The 21276-nt window shown below is 36.0% G+C and overlaps 1 protein-coding gene across 3 annotated transcripts in view; it reads right to left on the bottom strand.

Annotated features, from left to right (window-relative positions):
• Positions 1-20417, bottom strand: part of ASXL2 (ASXL transcriptional regulator 2) — a 166723-nt gene extending 146306 nt beyond the window's left edge. For all 3 annotated transcript variants that reach the window (XM_044663756.1, XM_044663757.1, XM_044663754.1), the window contains exon 1: positions 20123-20417. In XM_044663756.1, the coding sequence (XP_044519691.1) occupies positions 20123-20179 (57 nt within the window). In that variant the 5' untranslated portion in view covers positions 20180-20417. The remainder of the gene's footprint in view (positions 1-20122) is intronic.
• Positions 20418-21276: the final 859 nt, after the last annotated feature.

Genomic DNA, 21276 nt, shown 5'->3' with positions numbered 1-21276 from the left:
TGGGAGGTCCTAACCCATGTGTGCTAGAGTGAGTAACGAATCAGAATCAACCAACTGCCCCCTACACTTTTTATGTGATTGGACACGCAGGCTAGGGGAAGGCACTGGAAGTGACGCATACGTGACCCCTTTAAAAGAGGGAATGGAGTGAGTAAGGCTGCGTTTGGTTTGGTGAAGGGGACCTGAGGGAGCTTTGCTGTTTCATGACCGAGACTGTTCCATGTGGTGAATTTAAAGACTGAATCTTCCTGAACTTCTATTAAGAAATTTCCTTTTATAGACTCTGTGAATGAAGTTTGCTCCATTCACCTCCGGGCCTCAGGCCCTTTAACCCTCAGCTGAGGGTTAAGATCTACCTGGACTAATCAGTGGGATAGATTCTTATCTCCATACTTCCTCTCTCTCTTCTTATGTAAATAAATTTCCATAAAAGTCAGTTTTGATTTGAGATTATTATTCTTAATTGAGGATTAATAATAGTTCAATCCTCTGGCGACCATATTTAATATATTAAACCAATAAAACCTCTTTTTCACCCTTACAGAAGCTATGGGAGGATATAATACCCCCCCACAAGAGATGACAGGGAAGTTTGGGAGCAAAACAAAAAAATTTAAAGACATGGATGGATGATGAAAGCAAGGAAAGGTTACAAGAGTATTTATATAGAAATATGGCATTGTCCTATTAAAAAAAAATGGTACCAGGACCAACATTCTGCACTACATACAACAATAACTGCTACAAATGTATAGCAAATTCACAAACTCAAAAGATCATGAAAAGATACAAAAAATTAGAAGACAATTGCACTAGGTACCTGTCAGTAATTATGACTGGGGAAAAAATTCCTAACTTGGGACAGAGCAGACAATAATACAAAAGATACACTGAAAGAAAAAAGCTAATAGGGTGAGTGGAATATCAAATTCCTATTCTTTAGAACATACTATCAATCATTATTATCAAAATTCTTTCTTATGGGGCAAAAATTAAAAAATAATTGGGATGAATGGATATGCCAGCCATCCAAGCAAACATATTCAGAAGTATATGTTTGATAAAGCTCTTGAAAATAAAAACTGGGTAAAGGATTTATTATTTAACAAATGCACTTGGGGAAATTATTTGTCAATGTGACAAGAGAAAGAATTTTGACACCTATTTTATAACACTGTTACGAGTACTAAACTCCGTTTCCTTAAAAAATTAGCTCAAACACCTTCCACATCAGGGGTTCTTAATCTGGGATCCAAGAACCTGGCCATTGATTATCTCCATTTTATAAATGCAGAGACAGACAAAGATTAAATGATCTGCCCAGAGTCATATACCTAATGACTAAGGATGAATCTGAACTAGGACTTCCTGACTCTAGTAGGAACAGAATTCTATCCATTGGGCCACCCAGTTGTCTTTGATAAGTGTATTTCAACATAACTGAGATCCACCCTCTATCTACCTCAATTTTCTAAATTATAAAATGGAGATAATAATAGTATTTACTTCCCAAGACTATTGTAAGGATCAAATGAGTTAATACGTATAAAGTGCTTTGCAAACTTTAAAGATTTACAAATGCTAACTATTATTATTATAATTATTAATCCTATGTATTTTATTTTACATATCTAAAAACAAATTTTAAAAGGGTCCCTAGGTTTCAACAAATTGACAAAGTTTGGTCTATGACACAAAAAATGGTTAAGAGCCCTCATTCTATATGAAGCTTTTCCCAAATCCCACAGCTAGTACAAAAACACACATGAACATTCAAAATTTACCTTGTACTTATTTTGTATTTACATATCTCCCCTGAAAGAATGTAAGTTTCCTGAGGATAGGAACTGCTTCAATTCTCAGCACTTTGCATAGTGCCTGGAACAGAATACATAATAAATGTTTATTGCTTAAACTACATTAAAAGAAGTATTCTCAGGAGCCCCCAACACATAAAATCACATGTCCTAGAAAAATAAAATATAGAGGTGCTATTAAAATTTCACCGTGTTAATTCCCACTCTACAAGAGTAAATGGTAAAAGGTTATGGATGATCCTCAAAAGAGAAAATAAATTGTTACTATCTTTTAAGTGTTAATCAGAGAGAGGCAAGTTAAAAACTTTTTTTTTAACACCACATCACATCTTCCAAAATTCAATTAAAAATCATAACTACTAATTTGAATGGGATAAACTCACTCATAAAATGTGTAAAAACACAGCAAAACTTAATGCTCACGGGGTTATAGCAAAACAGATATACTCATTCATTGCTGCTGTAATAAGACTTTGTTTTACAAGACATTTGCATCAGTTGAAAATCGCCCATAATAGTGAATTCCATTATTTAATAAGTTTCTTATATAAATATATTTGGGCACTTTACAATTTTTCTTGGGCTTATCTGAACTATCAGCATCACACTTATATGTTGGGGCTATTTCTAATAACTAAATAGCATTAATGAATGTTACAAGCAAGAACTCTGGACAAAGATTGATATGGTAAGTTAATGTCTGGTGCAAAACAACAAAATGGCTCACACTAATGATTATCAGAATGAGAATGAGTGTGATCAGGCAAACTGCTTTGAGACTTTATGAAGCTTGGGGAAATTTAGCACATAATTAAAACTTTTATCTTACATATTTTTCTGCTTTTTAAAAAATCATCAATCATATATACATACAGGCATCCCTCGCTATATCGCTGTTCATTTATTATGGCTTCACTATATTGGGTTTAAAAAATATATATATCTAATTCTGTATCGCGGTGTGTTCACTATATCACAGAATTTTGCGGATGAATACCATGCTGTACATGATGGAAACACAATATGCCTCTACTGCTTGCGCAAGTTTGCTGATGTGAGATTGTACACAGCAAACTGTGTACAGTTTGATGGAATGAAAGGTGACCAACCACAGTGCTGTGTTCTGTAGCCTGGGCACTGATTGACTCAAGTGTCTAGCATCAGTCTGCTCTTCTGCACTGTGCCCATATGTTTAGCATCTCTCCTTGTCCACTTCACATCGACATCTGATCACTGCGCATAGTGTTGCTCTGCAGTGTTGTGCTTTTGTCAAATAATGGATTTGAGTGAAATGTATTATGCCTTAGTTGAAGCTTAAGAAAAAAAAAAAAGGGGGTAATCGATCATGATCACAGTTAAAACAAAAGTAGATATATATATATAATTATATAGATTAAGACATAAAAATTTAAAGAGATAAACAGGCAAACTACATTACCCTGAAATATATTATAGACTGAATTAAAATCAATACTAAATATATGTAGGAAATGGTATAGCATCTAACTACTTTTTTAAAACTCTTAAAGAGTAATAGGGAGAAACAGACCTTAAAACTTTAATAATGAGGGAACTAAATTTACCGGCCAGGCCTAGAAAAAACTAATCCAAAATTAGAAAAGCAAAACACATAAATAGAATTTTGGACAAGTTATTTATGACAGATTACTGACTAGATATACATATTCCTCAGCTATGCATAGCAACTTAAAAATTGACTATGTATTAGAGCAGAAAAATTAAAAGTATCTTTTAAAGGAAAGTTATAACAGGATCCTGGGGAAAAACAATTAAAATTCACCTGAGACTAAATAATTAAACCTAAGGAATGGGTGAGCAAAAATCATAAGGTAAAGTGAAAAATTTTGATTATATAAAAATTAAAAGTTTGTACAAAAATAAAATTAATGCAATTAAAATTAAAACAGGTAAATGGACAAAATCTTTACAAATTTTTCAGATTAAAGGTCTCATTTCCAAAATATATAGAGATGTGTTTTAAATTTATAATACGACTTGTGCTTTAAAGAATGATGAATAGGATGATTTTAGAAAGAACTAGAAAGACCTATATTAATTGATGCAGAGTGAAATAAGCAGAACCAGAGGAACATTACACACAGAAACTGAAATATTGTAGAATGATCAAATGTAAATAGGCTTTGCTACTAACAGCAATACAATGATCCAGGACAATTCTGAGGTACTTCTCAAAAAGAATGCTATCCATCTCCAGAGAAGAACTGTTGGGAGTATAAATGCAGATGAAAACATATGATTTATCACTTATTTATTTGGATACATGACTTGAGGGTTTTGCTTTTATAAGATTATCCACTTACAAAAATGAATAACCATCGAAATATGTTTACATGATAATACATGTATAACCCAGATTGAATTGCTTGTCAGCAATGGGAGGAGGGAGAAAAAAAAGAGGGAGACAACATGAATCATAAAACTTTGGAAAACAAGTGGAAATTTATTATTAAAACAAAAATATTATTGCTACTACTTGCTCACATCTGTAATAATAATAAAATGATAATAAAATATTTCAAACAAAAAACAAAACAAAACAAAACAAAAAAATTTAAAAATAAAGAAATTTATAAAAATATGAACTATTCCCCAACTAATAAATCAAAGGACATGAATAATTTTCAGAAGGAGAAATCCAAGCTATTAGTAGCTATATTTTCTTAAATGCTCTAGATGACCAATTAGAAAAATGCAATTTAAAGCAACTCTGAAGTTATACCTAACATCCATTAGTATGACAAAGTGGACGACAAAAGAAAATGACAAATGCTGGAAAGGATTTGGGAAAATGGAAACATTAATGCACTGCTGATGAAATTGGAATAATCCAGCCATTTCAACATAGTGTCTAGCAAATAATAGTTGCTTAATGATCAATTGATCTACAACTATGCCACAAACAGTATTAAACTGGGCTGATATTAAACCCTCTTACCCAGTTATTACCACTATTACATCGATACTCTGGTATGTATAGGGGGGTGTTCAGGAAAGATTAGCAACTCTTGCGTGAGGGATTACCAAGCCCTTTTCAGGGCTGTTCATACACCTTTGGTGTCCTCATCCTTCACTTAAATCTTACCTATGGCATCAAGAAGCTGTAGCATGCACAGAGGCCATATCTTGGCAGAGGGACTAAACTACTGAGGGAGGCCAACAGGCTTCAAAACCATCAGTGCGTTAGGATGATGTCTACTCCAAACATATGAACGCTTCTCCCAGTGAAAGGCAACTGAAGCAGGCACTACAGAGCACACTTAGAACTTAGACAGACATCAAAGAGGCCAAGGTCATCCACTGCAACCCAGACCAACATCAGTCATCTGGACTTTTATCTTGCCATTGTACTTGGATGGCTCTAGAAGAGTGAAACTGATGACTTTGTGCAACTGCTTCACTTAAATCTAATTCATGTACAAGTCAAGATGTTACCTCATGATATCACTCATCCTCTTCAAAAAGGAGGGACAAACACCAATAACTCCCCCATCAAAGATCAAAGAAAAAAATAGGCAAAACCATTATTTTTTGCAATAACAAACTAAGGGGGTGCCCATCAATTGGAGACCAAGTCATGTTATACGACTATAATGGACTATTAGCATGTTATAAGAAGTTAGCATGTTATAAGAAGTGAAGAGAATGATTTCAGAAAACCTGGGAAGAACTTTATAAACTTAAGGAGAACAGAAGTGAGCAGAATTGAGAAAATTATTTATAACATGAAAATATTGTAAAGTCAAACAACTTTGTTCAACATGGTGACCAACAACCATTTCAGGACTCATGATGCTATCCATCTCCTAATAGAGTAGTAATAGACTCAGAACACAGACTGCAAATTATTTGGAGGAGAGGCAGGACAGAGCCAATGAAACGCTTGTAAGGAATTTTATATTTTTGTTTTCTCTTGCTTTCTCAAAGCGGGAAAAGGGATGGTAAAGAGAAATGATCTTCAAAAAATAATTTTATTTAAAATTTTTAAAAGTTAATTTAAAAAAGTTAAAATCTAAACATAGTGATACTAAAAATTAAGAGAGAAAGTGTTAATGAATTGTAAAAAAGATAAAAAGGGGACAAGGAAGCAGAACAGTGTTAGAACTACACTGTTAAACTTAAAACATACAAAAACCATACTTTTTTGATCCAATACGTTATTCCTGCATTAGAAATATCCTAACAATGTTATAATCAAAAACAAGTTATCAAAAGATTTTTTGGCTGCATTATATATTGAGAAATAATCAAAATTTTGATTTGTTTGATTTATAAATGTTTAATAATACAGTAGTCCCTCCCTTATGCCCAGTTTCGGTTACCATTGGTCAATAGTGAGGCAGCATGGCTTCTAGCATCAGTTCTTCTTTCACTTTGTTTTTTTAATTTTTTTGTGGGGGAGAGGGAGGTCATGGAGTCTAAGCTGAAGGGCAGAAATGGGGAGAGAGAGCACATTTAAAAATGGGGTCGGGTGATATTTTGCTTTTACCTGTGGTTTCAGCTATCCACCATAGGTCTGGAGTATGGGGCCCTACTATACTATAAAACAATTAAAATGGATACATGTAAGGAATAAAAAGAAATTAGCAATTGACTTTTTTAGGTGCTTAAGACACAAAAACAAATGGACCCTCTATGAAGAATGTAAGAGAAGCCATGGGCAAGAATCACAAGATAAGGCCTGTATGTACTGTAATCTTCAATGATGGACGTATATTCATACCCATGAAATGATAGGGTATTTTTGTTTTAAACTGGTCAAGTTTACAGCAATTATTTTGTATATGTTCTACATGTACCTGGCCCTTTCAAAAATAACAGCATGTTTATGAAAATTTAATAAAGTTTGAAGCATTAATTTTTACTATTTTAAATATAGAGAAATTTGAAATGTTTTAAAGGTACTGTTGGTCATAGAAAAGGCGTGTCATACTCAATATAAAGACTAGAAGACTGGAGTTTAAAATCCTACCTCAAATACTTACTAGCCATGTGAATTTGGACAAGACATGTAATCTCTCTCAAGCTCGGTTTCTTCAGCTGTATTGTGGGGATAATAATAGTGCCTATAGAGTAGAAGCAATATCTTAAAATCCCTATACCTAAACTAGTTTTTCCTGAAATAATACCTTTTATTAGATCTTCCTCCAGACATGGTTAGCTTCAAGACTGAAGGCTCAGACTGTGTTCATCCCTACTCTCTCCTTTAATTTCAATCCCTTTATGCCTACTGGCTTAAAAGGAAGAGTAAGATCCCATGAATTAAAATTCCACAGGACAAGTCAGCTTGGGAAAGATAAATATAAGTATGACTATGATGGCTCAGAAAGAAACGATTCCAAAGAGAAAAACAATGGGAATTATATTAAGAGAACAATCAATGCCCAGTAACTTCACTATACCACTTAGATTTTAAAGACATGTACACCACCCAAGGAAATCAAAGTTTTTTTAAAAGATTCCATACACACCAAAATACTTATAGCAGTACTTTTTATAATAAAGAACTTGAATCAAAGTAGATACTCACTGACTGAGGAATGACTAAACAAATTGTGATGCAGCATGTGTATATAATAGAATATTGCTATGCCACAATAAAAGACAAAAATGAAGATTACAGAGAAGCAAAGGAGGATATATGAATGAAGCAATGTGAGGAAAGTAGAACCAGGAAAACAATATCCACAGAAAGAATGTAAATGAAAAGATAGAAATATATGCTGTATAATAATGCTATATAATAAATAATGTACAAATATCATGAGCCCTGAAGAGGAGATATAACAATGCCTCCCCCTCTCCCTTCTTTGCAGAGTTAAAGGGTCAGAGGTGTTGCAAAACTACACAGACTCTCAGATTCAGTTGAAACATTGGTTTCTTTTACTGAACTGCTTCCCCCGACATTTTTAAAAAAATCTTCTTTTTGAGGGATGATTCTCTGGTTAAAGGAGAGATAGATATATGGGAAATGAAGGTAATGTTAAAAACAAAGTAAAAAAAATTTTAAGACATGTAAAGAAGATGTTAAGTATGAACTAGAGCCATAATAGTGAAAGGGTGTTAAAACTGCCAATAAACTGAAAAAAAAAAAACCCACAAAAAAACACCGTACCAATAATTTTAAGGCTGGGAAAGAAACCTAGAGACAACAAAAGCAGGAAGGGGAACCAAGATATACAGGGAGAAGACAATCAAAAGGTCATCAAGGTGGCTAGGATAACTGAATTAGAATAAAGCAAAGTACCTGAGCTCTTATTTTCCTTCTATTTTCTCTACAAATGAGGGGCTGTGGGCTGGGAAGCATGAAACAAATATAGCTAAGAAGGATCTGATATCTAAGCAAGGAAGTAGTAAGAAAGCATAGTAGCTCCATTAGGTTACCAAAAAAATCAACTAATCAGGATGAATGACATCCATGAGTACTAAAGAAACTGGAAGGCATGACTTCTGAGCCACCCTCAATAAGTGATCTTTGAAAGATAACAGAAACCAGGAGAGGTACTATAAGACTGAAGGGCCAATAAACCAATTTTCAGAAAAGGGAAGATGCACTCTGCATCACAGAAAAATGAATTTTATTTCCAATTCTTAGCAAAATTCTAGGATGTATTAAAGAACTATTTAGTGAAGACCTACAAAAGGTAGCAGGACTTTTAAAAAATCATCATGTCTACATCAAGAAAATTCAACTGGGGGGATGGGGAAATAGAAGAGGGCAAGATGACAGATCAGGGACAGCCATTCAGCTGAACTCTCCCAACATTCCCCCTCCCCCAAACAAACACAAAAGAACATCTCAAATCAAATTTGAGAGACATAGCCAACAAAATGTTGGCGTGAGATATTTTTCCAGCCTAAGAAAACTCAGAGGTAGGCAGAAGTCTTTAACAGGAGCATGGTGGTCTGGTGGAGTTCTGTCTAGAGATGACAGTGGCAGGAACATCAGCAGCTATAGAATTCTAGCCCAGAAAGTGAGGTGTCAGAAAACTGCTCAGGAAGAGATTACAAGGAACCCTTTACTGGCACTGGGCTTAACAGCAACTGAATGCTATCTTTAATGGCCATAAACAGTTCTGGGACCCAGTTCCAGGACACAGAAAAACACAAAGGGTAAATCACAACAGAGGAGAAATCCTGGTCACAGTATCAAAGCAGAAAAAAGCTAGTGTATGCAGCTGCAGTGGTCCATAAGCAGTAACTACACCTTTTCCAGCTCATACCACCTTGGAAACACCTAAAATTTGTAGATCTCCAAAATTAGCTCTGAAAACGTTAGCACAAAAAAAAAGCCTGAAGCTTGGGATGGTACTTCACCAAACGCGAATGAGCAGGGTCAACTTTAACATAAAGTTCAAAGTCTAGAAATAGGCTGGGAAAATGAACAAATAACAAAAAAAGTCAATTTGACCATAAAAAGCTACTAATATTAGCAGAAAAAAACAAGACTCAGAAGACAACAATGTGATAAAAACTACTCCAAAAAGTCTCAAAGAAAAATGCTAATTAGACCCAATTGGAACAAGAATTCCCAGAAGAGATAAGAATGGTAGAGGAAAAATTGGGAGAAATGAGGATGCAAGAAAACCATGAAAATAGAATTAAAGCTTGATAAAAGAAGCATAAAAAATTGAAAGAAAAAAAAACCTAAAAAAACAGAATCAGCCTAATGGTAAAAGAGGCACAAAAATTCACTGAAGAACTTCTTAAAAAGCAAAATTGACCAAAGGGGGAAAGTAGCACAAAATTTCACTGAAGAAAAGAATATTTAAAAATTAGAACTAGACAAATGGAAATTAAGGACTACATGAGACATCAAGAAACAATAAAAGAAAATCAAAAGAATGTTTTAAATTGAAGAAAATGTGAAATATCTCATTGGGGAAAAATAACAGATAATTTAACAACTTTGGACTACCTGAAAGCTCTGATCAAAACACATCCTATACATGATATTTCAAGAAATTATCAAAGAAAACTGCCTTGATATCTTGGATCCAAAGGGTAAAATAGAAATTGAAAGAATCTAACAAGCAGCTCCTGAAAACACCCAAGGATATTATAGCCAAATTCTAGAACTCCCAGATTAAAAAGAAAGCACTTAAAGAAAATAAAAAAACATTCAAATATCATGGAGTCAATCAGGACAACACAAGATTTAGCAGCTTCTACTTTAAAAGGAGCAGAGGGCTTGAAATTATATTCCAGAAGGCAACAGAGCTAGGATTACAATCAAGAATAATCTACACAGCAGAACTGAGGATAATACTGCTAGAGGAAGGGGTTGGGGGAAGGGGAGGGGAATAGTGGATATTTAGTGAAATAAAAGACTTTCTGGAATTCCTAATAAAAAAGACCAAAGTTGAATAGAAAATTCAAACAGAAAACTCAAGAGAAGAATAAAAAGTTAACATGAAGGAGTTAAAATTTTTAAGAGACTCAAAGTTAAAACTGTTTACATTCCTATGTGAGAAAATGATACATATTAACTTCTAAGAACTTTATCATTATGAGATCAGTTAAAAGGAGTTTACAAAGACAGAGGGCATGAGTATAAGTTAATTATGTTGGAATGATATTTTAAAAAAGGAGAGGAAACAAAGATGTATGTGCTGGGAGAAGGGGTAAGAGAGGTATAAGAGGAAAAATTTTCTCACATAAAAGAAGCACACAAGAAAGAGTTCTTAGAATGGAGGAGAAAGTGGGGATGGAGTGGGGTAACAGAATTGGAATTGGTTCAAAGAAGGAAGGATTATATATTTATATACATAGAGACTCAGCTGTGTAAAAATGTGACATTCAATAAGGAAAGAGGAAGGGAAGGCATTTAAAAGAAAGGGATGTGGGAGTGGGGAAGGTTGACTGGGAGAGGCACTGATTTGAAGCAAAATAGACTTTCAAGGAGGGACAGAATAAAAAAAGAAACAGAAGATAATAGGATAGAGGGAAATACACATTATTCATAACGATAAGTGTGAATGGGATGAGTTCACCCATAAAATGAAATAGATTAAATGGATCAAACTTGGACAAATGGAAACTAAGAACTACATGAGAGGCATCAAGAAACAATAATAAAAGAAAGTCAAAAGAATTTTAAAAATTGAAGAAAATGTGAATGGATTAAAAACCAGAATCCAACAATATATATTTTTACAAGAAACACACTTAAAACTGAGAGACATACATAGAGTTAAAATAACGGGGCTGGAGCAGAATCTGTTATACTTCAGCTGAAGTAAAAAAGGCAGGGGTAGCACAGAAGATAGTGTGCCAGAACTGGAGACAGGAGATTCTGGGGTCAAATCTGATTTCATATACTTCCTAGTTGTGATTATGGACAATTGCCTAGCCTTTGCTGATCTTCTTTCTTGGAATTGATTTTAAGACAGAAAATAAAGAGGTTTGGGTTTTTTTTTTTGGTTTAAATAAAGGTAGGAGTAGCAATCATGATCAGATAAAGCAAAAGAAGTATATGGGGAACTACATTTTGCCAAAAAGTACCATAGACCAAAAAGTACATAGACAATGAATATAAAAAAAATTTTAAGTCAAGCTTCTCTGATTAAGAACTCATTTCTCAAATATATACTCAGTAATAGAATTTAAGTAAAAAAATAAGAACCATTTCCCAATTGATAAATGGTCAAAGGATATAAGCAGGCAATTTTCAGAAGAAAACAAAGCTATCTAAAGTCATATGAAAAACTGCTAACACACTATTGATTAGAGAAATGCAAATTTTAAAAATTCTGAGGTACCACCTCACACCTATCAGAAATAACATGCTGGAAGGGATGAGGGGGAAAATAGTTACATTAATGAACTGTTGGTGGAGTTGTGAACTGGTCCAAACATTCTGGAAAATATTTACAAACTGTGCTCAATGGTATATTGTAAAGATGGGATTAACTCTACCCTGCCCATTTTTAGATTTAATCACCAAAAGTGTACACACCTCACTTATCCTCAAGTGGGGAAGGTCTGTGACCTATAAGTGCAATAGTGGGTGATGAATCAGAATCAACTTACTGTCCCCTAGACAATCCTAACCAAGCTTTAACTGTATTTGGTACATGTAAAATGGGAGGAAAGTACAGGAAATGACAAAAGGAATGGTCTTTATAAATTGCTAAGAACCTCCTGTGAAAAGGGTCTTTTTTTCCTTGAACTGGACCCAGAGCTCTGGCTGAGAATCTTGGACTGCTTTATATTTCTCTTTAGAACTACCACATGGGTGAGTGAAAAAGGCTGACTCCCTTCCTTGGCTTTTTCCTGGAGGTACTGGCCTCTTGGCTTAAACCCTTGTTAACTGACCCTTAGGCCCTCCAGCTGAGGCTCCTGGAGCCCTGCCGGAGTAAGCCAGGGCTTGAGCACATTGTCTAGTTCCTTACTCTGCCCTCTTCTCATTTCTCTACTTTCACTCTTTCTCTCTATTTTATAAATAAATTGCTAAAAAAAAAATTCATTTGAAATTAATTAATTAAATTCCTGGCAAACACCCTCTTAAATATTCAGTCCAATAATAATTTTACCCTTTACACTATACAACTGCATACCTTTTGAAGCAATACCACTACTAGGGCTATAATCCAAAGGGATCAATAAAAAGGGGAAAGGAAATACACACACACACACACACACACACACACACACACACACACACACTCTATTTATAGTAGTTCTTTTGTGCTGGCAAAGAAATGGAAATTAAGGAGATGCTAACCAATTGGGGAAAGACATATAATAGTGGTAAAAGTACTACTGGAATGTGAGAAATAATAAGAGGAATGGTGAGACCTATATGAACTGATGCAAAATGAAAAGAACCAGGAGACCATTATGCACAATAACAGCAATGCTATGATGATCAACTGTGAAAATTGTGGCTATTTTGACAATTACAATGATTCAGGACAATTCCAAAAGACTCATAATGAAGAATACTATCCACCGCAAAAGAGAGAACTGATGAACTCTGAATGCAAATTGAAGTATAATTTTGTCACTTTATTTTTTTTAAATATGGCTAATATAGAAAGAAATATATTTTGCATGATTTCACATATGTAATTCATATCATATTGCTTGCCTGTGAGTGACAGAGGGGGTGGGAAGTAGGGAAAGAATTTTGTACTCAAAATTACAAAGGAAAATAATATTTAAAATATTTTTTTTAAGAAAGAAAAACCAAACTAACTTCATTTTCTTTTTTTGTCAGGGTTACTAAACTGTCAGATTAAGGGATAATTGTAATTTAATTAGATTTAAGTAAAGCACTTGATAAATTCTCTCATGCTTATCATGGCTAGAAGACAGAACAATTAAAGGTTTCTAGTAGTCATTTAAGGTCAAATCTAAGTAGCTCCAGGGAAAAGTCCTAGAGATCCATGATTGGCCTTCAGCTATTTAAACATTTTTACCAATAACCTGGATAAAAGCAAAGATTACGCTACATACTTGTAAAATTTTTAAATAACACAAATCTAGCACACACAATTGATAGGGATCCAAAAGATATAGACAACCTAGAATACTGTCCCAAATTAAAAAAAAAATAAATTTTAATATCAATGTACAAACTTACAGTAGGATTCAGAATATCAATTTTCTAAGTAAAAGACTGAAGAAAGCATGATTTAGTAACTATTTGGCTGAAAAAGATCTCCAGTTTTTAATGGACAATAAAGTGACAATAATGGACAAAAAAAGTCTTTACAACTATGGCCTGCATTCAGAGATATAGCTTTGTCTTCCTATCCTAACTAGTGCCTATTACAGAATTTGTCAAATAATAAGTGCTTATCAGCTTATTGAATTAAATGTAGTTCAAGATTAAAAAGGTGATAGTTCTGCTATCACCGTCCCAGTCAAATAACACCAGAGTGATATGGAGTTCCATTCTGGATACTATATTTTAGGAAGAACACTAATAAACTAGAGTATGACTAAGAGGGCAACCAGGATAATAAAAGATCTTAAATCCATCTTATGCAAGAATCAACTGAAGAGTCCATAGGATATTTAGTCTGGAGAAGACATGAGATGTCTTGGTAGATGTTTTAAAGTAGCTGAACAGTTAGTTGTTACATAAAAGAGGGTTTTTTATATTTATTCTATTTGACACCAAAGGGCAAAATTAGAAGCAATAGGTGGAAGCCACAAAAAGGCAAAATTCAGACTTGATGTAAAGTAAAAATCTAAATATGAGCTATATAAAAATGACATAGTCTCAGGGGGCACTGAGTTTGCTTTCACTGGAAGTCTTGAAGTAATGGCTAAAGCCACAAGCTGAATAAGTTGTAGAAAGGATTCTTTACAGGCATAAATTAAGATTAAGGAGGTCTCTTCCAACTCAAAAATTCTATGACTCTGGGAATAAATAAACAAATGACTAGACTAAAAACAGTATCTCCTAGTTATAACAATGCTTCTGTGGACAGTGGAAATCTAGGTCCATAATTAACAAGACAAAATCAGTGTAGTTCACTCAATTTTTTACAATACAGGGAATTTTTTGAACAATTAAAGAAGATAAGCTAAATTTTTGGTATGGAAACTGTATATTTCTAGCAAAGCCCTAACGACCAGGGAAGACAGAAAAAAGGATGACAAACAAAAACTTATACACAAATGCATATAAGTGAAAGATGGCAAGACTACACTGAACTTCTCTTCTTTTAAAGACTCTGATACCCACAAATTCACATACTTAAATCTTCTAATCTTTTACTCTTGACACTTCAAATTTTCCTAAACTTTGGTTTAATTTATGTTTGGGGGTGAAGTAGGTCTTTTAGAGAGATATTTCAAGTTACTTCCAGTTCTCAAATAATTTTTCAAGGTTCTGTTTTCAATCTCACTCTTCAAAGTAAACCAACCCTCGTTACCCCCTAAAGGCTTCAAAACTTCAATACCAAAAATTTAGCTTATCTTCTTTTATTGGTCAAAAAATTTCTTCCAAATGGCCTTTTCTCCATAATACATTATTACATGATACCTCAGCATTTATTCATTTATCAAGAGCTTCTTATATACTGAATATTATATTAAGAGTTTGGAAGAATAGGAAATTTAGATAAGATATAAACCTCTGCTCTCAAGACAAATAATTTTAATAAATGAAAGGCACATTAAAAAGAAGAAAACAAAGTGTTACAGTCTGAAGAAACCAAGCAGACAGTATTTGAATGGGGCTTTATTACAAAATATGAGTAGGAATTCAAAAGTTTTAGGCTAAGGACATTTTAGCTATGTGTGTTCAAAGATTTGGAGATGGGTGAGCCTTTTTTTTGTGGGGGAGAGAGGCAAGTTTGGTTACAATGTTATTAAAAAGAAAATATGAAAAGGCTGGAAAATAATGGCAATGAATTCTGGAGGCCCTTCAATAGCATATAAAGAAGTTTCAACACCACTCTGTGAAAGCAACTGGGATCCATGGATATTTTTAAGCAGAGGAGTGACACTAATCTCCTAATTCTATATCCTTGATTTCTGGCTTTAACTCCCAGTGCTAACAAAGAAAAAAAATTGTCCTAAGATTCTATAACTGTTCTTGTAACATACTTTTTAAAATTTGAATTAATAAAAGGCATATTACAAGATAGAATGCGATAGAAGAGGTAAAAGCAATGTGCTCTCAGAATAACTGAAGAGGAAAAAAATCATAGCTAGGGCATGGGGGAGGATCAGGAAAGATTCATTAGGCAGATGGCACTTGAGCTGGGCCTTGAAGAAGAGGATTTTTTTGTTGTTAAAAAAAAAAGGCAGGGATTTATACCAGAGGTGGAAAACTGACCATGCACAGAAGTAGGAGACAGCATGTATGTTCAGGGACTATTTAGTAGTCTAGTTTGGATGAATAGAGTGTATGAAGAGGAATAATGTGAAATAAAGCTGAAAAATAAGGTTGGAGCTATACTATAAATGCCAAACTAAAAGAATTAAGAAGCCCCTGGAAGATGTAACTCCAGTGGGAAAGGAAACATTATCATCATCATCATCATATTTTTGCAGTTATGTGAAGAATGGATGGGGGAGGTGAGAGAATGGGTGGAAACAGAAAGGTCAATTTAAGAAACTATTACAATAGTCTAGGCAGTGACAGTAATAAAAGTGAAGTGATTAAAAATTGATCCTAGATCTATCATAAAAGACAAAAACAATAAGATTTGGCTTGGATTAGATTTGAAAGGAAACAAATTGTTGTAACAAATTTCTCCAATAAATGTCTCATCCCTCAAATTTATTGAGAATATCAGATTTATAAAAATACAAGCCATTCCCCAACTGACAAAAGGTCAAATGATATAATCGGCAATTTTCCAATGAATATATCAAAGTTATCAATAATCACTTGAAAAATTATTCTAAATCACTCTTAGAGAAATGCAAATTAAAACAACTCTGAAGTACCACCTCACAACTAGAAGATTTGCAATATGACAGTAAAGAAAAGTGACAAATATTGGGAGTGGATGTGGCAAAATTGGGACACTAATGCATTGTCAGTGGAGTTGCGAACTGATCCAACTGTTCTGGAGGGCAATTTAGAACTATGCCCCAAAACTATGGATACCGTTTGATCCTGTAATACTATCACTGGGTCTATATATCCAAAAAAAAAAAAAGGACCTACTTGTACAAAAATATTTATAGCAGCTCCTTTTGTCTTTTTATTGGAAATTGAGGGAATGTCTATCAATTGGGAAATGGCTAGAATGCTATTGTGTTATAAGAAATGATAAGTATGATTTCAGAAAACACTTGGAAAGATCTACAAGAACTGATACAGAGCAAAATTGGGAGAACATACAATAACAGCAATATTATATGATGACCAACGGTGAAAGATTTAGCTACTCTCACCAATACAATGATCTGGGACAACTCTGAAGGACTTACTACAAAGAATGCTATCTACCTCTAGAGAAAGAACTGTTAGGAGGTCAGATGCAGATTGAAGCATACTGTCTTTCACATTATTTACCATTTTATTTTGGAGTTTTGATTTTATGTGAGTATTCTCTTACAACAATGGCAAATATGGAAGTATGTTTTGCATGATAATACATGTATAATCCAGATCAAATTGCCTACCATCTCTGAGGGGGTAGAGAGAGGAGAGAAGAGAATAAGGGAGACAATTTAGATCTTATAATTTTGGAAAACATGTTGAAAATTGTTATATGTAATTAAGAAAATAAAATATCTTTATATAAAACAAATAAGACAGTTAATGATTGAATGTGGGAATTGTGTGTAAAGCAGGGATAATAAGATTTTGAGCCTGAGCAACAGATTGGCAGTATCAACAGAATCTGGGAATTTGGGAGAGGGAAATAGGTTTTTTTCAGGGAAAGACAAGAGTTCAGTTTTGGAGACAATGAATTTAAAGGAAGAGATACCCAGAGAGCTGTTCAGGAGTCTAATAGAGATGGAAGAAATTGAAGATTTGGAAATACGGAGATAAGAGTCACTTGCCATAAAGTGACAACTGAACAAGTAGAACTACCAAGGGGGGGGTGGAATAAAGTGAGAACAGGAACCGGAACAGAGACTTGAACAACATTCACACTTAGGGGATGGGAAGAGGCCAGTGAATTAGAGCTGGAGAACTAGAAGAAAACAATTATCACAGAAGCCAAAGGAGAAAAGTATCCATAGGGAAAGAATAATCATAGTGTCCAATGCTGCAGAAGGGTCAAAGAGAACAAGGACCAATTAAAGGCCAATGAATTAGGAATTAAGAGGTCACTGGTGGCTCTGAGAAAGTATTTTTTTAGTTTACTGGTAGAAATGGAAGTCAAAGGACAAGGGACTGAGGAATGAATGGGTAATAAGAAAATAGAAGCAACAACCAGTAAAAGGGACTAGTCATTTATGCTGCTTGACAAACCTGATATTAATCAATACGAATCCCTCTTGGATAACATTAGGATTGATGGAAAGACCTCAGAACAGTAGGAATCAAAGCTGAAGTAAACTGTCAGAAGCTTCCTGGTTAGATCTGAAGCTTGAACTCCTATGGGTTTGATCACTTGGTTTTGTCAATGTTTCTTATAATGATTCTATTCAATACAGGATTTTAATAACGTACTCTTGGCACCTATGATACATAAATTCCATTATGAATAAAGGGTTCTATGCCTTTTTTTTTAAGGCAGTAAAAGGAAGAAGTGATAACTATAGTTCTTTTAGAGATGACTTTTAATTAGTAATATATAAAGGGGACAAGTAAAAGAATGAAAGTGAGAAAGGTAATGATCAATAGAGCAATCTCTAATTCTGCCTTGTATTATATTTATATGTATGGATGTGGCATCAATTGCCCAAAGTAGATATAAATTCCTTGAGGGTAGAGACTATTTCTTTTTTTGTCTTTGCATACTTAATTCATAGAAGAGGACCCAGAATTCACTCCAGTATTGCAATAGAAATACATGCAAGGTGCTCTGAAGGGCAACTGAGGAGATACAGACAGTAATTAACAAATGTTTGTTGAATTAAATCAGTTAGGTATTAAGTATGTGTAAGATTCAAATTAGGATAACAGTCACAAGAGTTAATAATGCTAAACCCTTGGAGTCTAATCTGACTCAGACCTACAGTAATTATAAGGCTAGTCTTACTATACAGCTTAATTATAATTTTTAAAAATTTTAACTATAGTATGAAATGTACTCATAAATGATCAGAATAAATATTTTTGAATTTAGGAATAAGAAGCTATTTTTATTCTATTAGTTTTCCCCTTCTGTCAAAATTTATCTATGCCTAGAAAATTAACTTTCATCTACATTTCTAACAGTTGCAAAGAACTCATCTTTAACTTATAAATAAAATTAAAATGTAGCTTGCCATTCAAGAGGCAAGAGAAAAGGGGTTTTGTTATATAGTAAATAAGTCAATCATCTTTTTATCTCCCAAGCCACATAGTAAACATTTAAGGGAATGGTTGAGTCTTGTAGAAAATAGCTTTTGAAAAAAAACTTGCTCTTGCATTTCTGTAGAATTCCACAAATTTTGTTTTCAATCTTTTAGGAGAAAAAGTAACACCAAAATCTCAAATTCACAAATTTTATAAAATGACATTGTCTTCGTTTTTATTAAGTATTTTTCCACTCCCCTAGAAATGTGTTTAACAAGACAGAAGTTGCAAATAGAATTATCAAATACTATATACATACTTCTCATCAAAGTTACCTGTGTATGTCATGTCAATCATTACTTTTGGGCCTTTATTCTATTCTATTGTGTTTCCTAATATTCCTGGCACTGTACTAAGCCACAGTGGTATCTCTTTCCACTAGACCACTTTTCATTGTTGTATATCCCTAGGTATTTATTGCATGTTCGCTGATTTTTATAAGTTACAAGTACCTAATCTTTCTGAGATGCTGCGGTGGAGTGGTTTAGAGTTACACCCACGGTGATGTAATGGACTTCACTTTCTCTTAAAGTTTCATGCCTACATACACAGCCTTGAATTTTCATTAGAACTAAGAGAGGCAATCATCAATATTTCCTTAATAAGACTTGCAATTCTCTTAATTCATCTCTAGGATGAAGAAAGCCTAGATTTTTAAATGTGATAACAAGACCCAACTCCTGCTCCTTTCAGAAATCCCTGCAGCGGACCTCTGGGCCCCCATCATTTTCAATAGAGGCGCAGTTCGGGTAAACTACAGGTCCCACCATGCACCGCTGCCCAGATCACGGCAGGTCTCTACGGAAACAGAAAAATCCTCCCCAAGTCCCACCTGTTACTTCGTTTCTAAACACCGCCCGCACTTTCCGCTCAGACAACAGCCCAAAACAAAGAGGCGCGACCCCGGGCCGGGTCCTCCAGAAGAAATTAAGCCGAGGCCCAGGCGCAGCATGGCGGAGCTGGGTACCGCTGGCCCAGCCGGGTGCCCAGCAGCCGCCTCCCGCTTCAAGGGGCCGGACGTAAGCACCAGGCTTCTCCATTCACTTCCCTCAGGATGCCTGGCCGCGTACCCCGAGAAGGGGTGGGGTGGGAGACGCCGACCACCAACTTCTTGTAAGACTGGGTGGGGGTCACGTTTGCTCCTCGAGCCTAGGCCTGGGCCCCGGCGAAACACCCGGCGCCAGCACTAACGGCCTCCCCAGGCCGCGCGCGGTTTTCCAGGCCCCTCGACCCGAGCGGGACGTCCCTCAGGCCGGCGGCCGCCCTCCCCCCGCGGTCCGTCCCTCCCTCTTGGGCTCCGCCCGGCCTCCCCCGTTCTTCCTTCCCCGCCTCTCACCGTCTTGGCGGCCTCCGCCCAGGTCCTGCCCTTCTTCCTACGGCCCTTTTCCCTCATGTCGGGGCTTAGATTGGCTGGGATATTCCCGTGTCCGGGGTCCGGCTGCCCGCCCTCTCACGGCTCGCTACCTCGCTCGCTTGTTCGCCCGCCCGCCTGCGCGGCTTTCCCCGCTGTGCCGGGAAAGGAGGAAGAAAGGGGGAAGTGGAGCCGAAGGAGAGTCCAGGCTTAAGGAGGAGGAGCAGCAGCAAGAGGGGCCGCGCGCCGGGGTCTAGGGGACGGCCGGTCCTTTCGCTGCCGTTGCCACTGCTGCTGCTGCTGCTGCCGCTGCTACCGCTGCTGCTGCCGCTGCCGCCGCCGCCGCCGCCGCTGCTGCCATATTGGACTCTTACTGTACAGAGGGCCGCCGCGATCATGTGACCACTCCCGCGCGGCCCGTCCCCTACTGTAAGGATCTCGCGCGCACGCGCGATCCCGGCGCCGTGGTGGGAGGCGGGGAAGGAGAATGAGGGGGGCTACACGTTCAGAACTCTAAAAGGCGGCAACGACCTCACCCCTTTCCTGTCTCCGCCCCTCGCCGAACCCTCCCCCCCTCCCCCGACCTCTGCTCTCGAGCATGCGCTTGGCAGCGCGGCCTTACAGGCAGCAGCGTCCTACCCTACGTCGAACACGCAGAAACCGGAAATGTGTCTACGGAAGTTAGTCAATTCGCAAATATTTAGGGTTAAGTGAGCGTGTGGCAGCGTCCGTGGCTAATGTAAGAAAGCATCTAATGGCAATGGCCCCAGCCAGGGAAGAGTGACTCAATCATAGACTTAGAGCTGAAAGGAACCTAAGAGATTATGTAATCCAACTCGCTGAATATACACATGAAGAAACTATTTAGGCCCAGAAAAATGAAAGTTTGCCCAAGGTCACTGAGTTAGCAATGAAAAAAGAAGATGGATTTGGACACACTAAATCTGGATTTAAATACTCTCTGTGTGATCTAGATTGGCCACATGCTCTTTTTGAACCTCATATTCCTCCCATATAAAATAAGGGAGATAGACCACAAGAGTACAATAGTCTTTTCTTCTGTTAAATCTGTGAACATAAGTGTTTTTTTTTTGTTTGTTCTTTGTGAGCCCATATGGAGTTTTCTTGATGAAGATACT

This window comes from Gracilinanus agilis, chromosome 2, assembly GCF_016433145.1.
Source record: "Gracilinanus agilis isolate LMUSP501 chromosome 2, AgileGrace, whole genome shotgun sequence".
NCBI classification, from domain to species: domain Eukaryota; kingdom Metazoa; phylum Chordata; class Mammalia; order Didelphimorphia; family Didelphidae; genus Gracilinanus; species Gracilinanus agilis.
This window is presented reverse-complemented; position numbering and strand designations above follow the sequence as displayed.